This window comes from Poecilia latipinna, unplaced genomic scaffold (assembly GCF_001443285.1).
Source record: "Poecilia latipinna isolate Pla-1442-1.1 unplaced genomic scaffold, P_latipinna-1.0 Scaffold2236, whole genome shotgun sequence".
NCBI classification, from domain to species: domain Eukaryota; kingdom Metazoa; phylum Chordata; class Actinopteri; order Cyprinodontiformes; family Poeciliidae; genus Poecilia; species Poecilia latipinna.
In genome coordinates this window covers 89,334-93,733 of record NW_015114852.1, presented here as the reverse complement: position 1 = coordinate 93,733, position 4,400 = coordinate 89,334, and the positions used below count along the sequence as shown (strand labels likewise).

Below are 4,400 nucleotides of genomic sequence, written 5' to 3'. Positions count from 1 at the left end.
CTGGGCCACTACAGAACATCCACACTGAACAACATCTAACAATAAATTGTACAGTGTGGTTCATTGAACATTGGGAAAAGATTGTTTTATTTGTTCAAATTTAAAAAAAAAAAATAAATAAATCATGTGTGCAGTTTATTCTCTATAACTTTCTGTAATTGTCTCCAGCAGCTGATTTCTGACTGAAGCTTCATTTTCTCTGTCTGGTTTCCAGATGAAGGTCTTCTCCTGGTGAGCCCCGTCCATCCTGTGACTGAAGGAGCTTCTGTTACTCTGAGCTGCAGACTGAGAGGAGAAAACAATATTTCTGATGTGATTTTCTATCATAATGACAAACTGATCCAAAATGACAGCAGAGGAGAGCTGAAGATCTCTGCAGTGTCTCAGTCAGATGAAGGTTTCTACAAGTGTGAACATTCAGGAAAAGCTTCACCTCAGAGCTGGATGGGAGTTAAAGGTGAGTTTAATGTTGTACGTCTTTTAATAAGGTAATGAATAGTTGTGAAAACCTAGACTCATATTAATATCAAGATGTTTTCTTATTTTATAACAGCTGGTTCAAAACCGAGCAGCTCTTCATTTCCTGTCATTTGGGTCGTTGGTTCGGTTTGTGGAGTCGTTCTTATTGTCCTCCTGCTGCTTGTGTGTTGCTTCATAAAGTTCAAAGGTCAGACTTAATCTTCTAATGACATATAGAAAGTGTCATACTGACATCAATCTCATGTTGAAAACCAGAAAAACAATCTCTGAACATCTAATCATGTTTCTATAAATGTATCTTTCAGATCCTCTCTGCCTCAGGTCTGTAAAACTCTTTCATTTGCTCTCATCGACACACAAAAAAGTATTTACAATGCATTTCATTTTCATGTTATTTTTTATATATTGTGTTTGTTCCAGGTTGGTCGGGTCAGAGAGCAGAGGTCGTGGCTCTGACTCAAATCACACAGTCAGTCAATCTGAAGGTAATGAGTACAGCTCTCCTCTACATGGTCAGTACTGAATCTGTCTGTATCATTAGTTGATCGTATTTTTATAACATTATGAAATTATTAGTGTCAACAAAAATTGTAACTTTTGTTTAGCTTTCAGTGACTGAATTATGACAGAAATACAAAAAAAACCCCACAAAGCTTGAGTTTATTTTTATTTAATTTTCAACTATTAATTTCTAATAAAAAAAAAAAAAAAAGGCCAACTGGAATAAACTTAATTGCTATAATTGTGATAGGAAATAATTTGCATTTTATTTGTTACCTTTAGGTGCATCTAACTTGTATGACTCAGTGAGACCCTCTGAAGACCCTGTAAATGGTGAAGTTTACCTGCTGAAACACTGAAACATCCAACACAAAGCCAAAATCAAGGCTAATTCCAAATAACTTAAATTCCTGAGTAGCTGAATTTAAGTCTTGATGTGTTTCAGATGCAAACGACGACCAACACATCACCTACTCTCTCCTTGAATTTAAAAACTCTGAAAACAAAAGTGAGTTCCTCCAACACTGAAGGGTTAAAACATGTCTTCTGAAAGGATTGTTTTTCTTAAAAAGCATAAATTCATTTTTTTTTTGTCTTCAGTATTTATAAACATAATGTATATTAATAATTACTCAGGGGACCACCGTGAACCACAGGAGGGCGCCGTTTATTCTGATGTCAGAGCAGGAGCTGCAGGTACAATCAGCAGAATCAGTAACTGTTGGACATCATCGGTTAGAAATGATCAGAAATATTAATCTAAAGCCTTCATGAATTGTTAGTGTAGACTACAGGTTCAGATTCAACATCTTTCATCAACTTCATGCTATTTTGTGCTAGGAGATGTTTCAGCTTGTTTGGAAACAGTCACGTTTATCATCAGCTTTACACTATGGGTGCATTTACATTATACCTGCTTAATCCGTTTTAATCAAATTCTAGTTCATTAGCCTAGAAAGTCCGGTTCATTTAGGGAGGTGTGAATGATCAATCAAACCCTGATGTGGACCAGAACAGTGAACTAAAAACCTAGGACTCAGTTCAGTTGAGGTGAACTTTGAAGCGGTTCGAATGCATGTGTGGATGCAAGCGGACCGAAAACCGCACCAAAAGCAGGAAGTGAAATATAGCGCAGGGCATTCTGGGTAAATACAACCAAAACAAACCTGAAAGTCTCCACTAGCTCATGGTCTTTTACCAACAACAACCACTAAAATCTGACCCTACTTCAATTTTGTTTACCTTTTATGAAGAAGGAAGTACGCTCATGTCTTCTTCTGAAGTTTCCCTGTCATTTTCTTCAGTGGCTCTTGGTGCAGCGCCACCACAGGGTGAAATGGTTTATCAAAGGGTTTAGATTGTTTGACACAGTGCAGTGTGAAAGCGAACCGCACCAGCTGAAAATGTTTCAATTTTGCTCCCCAATCGAATCGTGTCTACCGGACTATCGGGTGTGAAAACACTCTCTGTACTAATGGCTTTGTTACATACAAACATCCAGACCATCTGTCACAACCCAAACACTTAATGAATATAGGAAATGTATTAGCTTAGGCATTTTAAATGGATTATTTGTTGATTATTTAAGGCTCAAATAAAATGTTATCTTTATGGTTTATATCTATTTCACATTTGTCCTCTTCCATGTAACTGTATTGATTTTTTTCTGCATCTACAGGAAGGTCCAGTCCAGCAGCAGCCGATGCAGCCGTTTACTCTGAAGTGAAATCGACCTCTGGATACTGATGATGCTGAATGTTGATGGGATTTATTCAACAAGATATTCTTGATATTTACGTTAGATCTCTATATATTTATATATATTTTAAAATAATTTCAATTGAGATAAAATGTAAATAATATGCCAAGATATATAGTTGAGCTATAATTCAAGATTTGATCAAGTGAGTTATGTAATATTCCGGAGTTAAACAAATTGCCTCCCAACTATAGATTGTGAAAACGACAACAGAAAAATGGCGTAAAAATGTGACGGATCTCAAGATGGCTACAATTACTTTGTAGAAATAGCTTTTTATTTTTATTTCTTTTCATGAAAGGTATATTTATGCCTAAAGTTAAGAAAATCAAACACCATAAAATTATCAGATTTGCAGATAAACAGCAGTGAGAAAATGAATTTTGTATTACAAACATTAGAGATGTGTTTTAGTTTGAAGTGAACAAAGTAATGTAAATGACATCAGGGCTAAAAGATTTAAGTGAATGAGTCAACCTAACCCAACATGTATTTATGTGACCCCTTCTTTATTCCTTTAGCGGCTTTCTGTTCAGTGATCACTATGTTTTAGGGGGACCGTTATTGTGGTTGCACAACATGTTTCTGTTTGTATTAGGTTTGCTCTTTTGGGTTCTGAAGAGCGCATATTACAATGTTTAAAATTTAATATGAAAACAATCTATAAAATAAAAAAAAATAAAATAATAATGAGGGAATTGGGTCCAAGAGGCAGACGGTTGGTTTGACTTGTGGTTGATGCATCTCAACCACAGCAAACTTGTCCAGAGTTTCCTCAAGTAAAAACAAACTTTGAATCGATTTATAAACAGTATTTTTGCTCAGACAATGTTGCTAAGTCCATTAGAGCTATTATTTTAAAATGTTAGCTCTAACTGAACTCAATTAGACCTAAAACATTTTAGCATTAAAAGTGTTAGCTTTTTGAAGCTAAAGTGTTAGCTTTAATTGATTCTAGCCTCTAAACTGTTCACAAAGAGAGTCAGTTGCAGTATTTGAAGAAGCATTAAAATCAGCTTTGGTCATTTTATCAGTGGTAGAAAACAAAACGTTGGGATTATTTTTGTGACTGTTAATTGTTTTCTGGTAAACTATGCATTTCTTGAATTTCTGACAGCAGAGTTGTAAATATTACGTGGTAGATTGTCGATTTTTTTTCCCCCTCCATTTCCTCTCTGCTTTACTGGAATTTTCTGTTGAGTTTCTTAATATCTGTAGTTTTCCATGGGCATACTCGTTTATTAAAATCTTTTTTTGAGAATAGTGGAGCTGTATGGTCCAACTTTGTTTTCATTTTGTTGAAAAAGTGACTGACCAGTGAATCACGGGAATTGGTTTAAAATAACAGAGGGATTTTAGTTAAAAACACCTCAGGGGTAAGATGGCGCCTCCTGGCAGCTCAGACTGTGGGCTCTCATTGGACCAAACCAGTGATATTAGAAAACACACAGTAGAGGTCAGACACAGCCAGGTCAACAACAGAGCAAAACCATAAATAATGACAAGGTCAAGCAGAGGGTTGGGGGGGAAACAACAGCAGAGATAATATCTTTACTTCCTTTTCAGATTCCCACATGTTTTTCTATAATTACAGAACAATATTTAATTTTTGAAGGTTTGTCACCAGGAAAAGTAAAACTACAATTTGGCTAAATTGTGA

At 35.6% G+C, this 4,400-nt stretch overlaps 1 protein-coding gene across 1 annotated transcript in view; it reads left to right on the top strand.

Annotated features, from left to right (window-relative positions):
* LOC106936889 (uncharacterized) overlaps nt 1-4,048 on the top strand; it is a 10,875-nt gene extending 6,827 nt beyond the window's left edge. The window contains exons 5-12 of the mRNA XM_015018136.1: nt 189-457; nt 554-667; nt 786-801; nt 901-992; nt 1,264-1,314; nt 1,427-1,489; nt 1,618-1,677; nt 2,660-4,048. Coding sequence (XP_014873622.1) covers nt 189-457; nt 554-667; nt 786-801; nt 901-992; nt 1,264-1,314; nt 1,427-1,489; nt 1,618-1,677; nt 2,660-2,727 — 733 coding nt within the window. The 3' untranslated portion in view covers nt 2,728-4,048. The remainder of the gene's footprint in view (nt 1-188; nt 458-553; nt 668-785; nt 802-900; nt 993-1,263; nt 1,315-1,426; nt 1,490-1,617; nt 1,678-2,659) is intronic.
* Nucleotides 4,049-4,400: the final 352 nt, after the last annotated feature.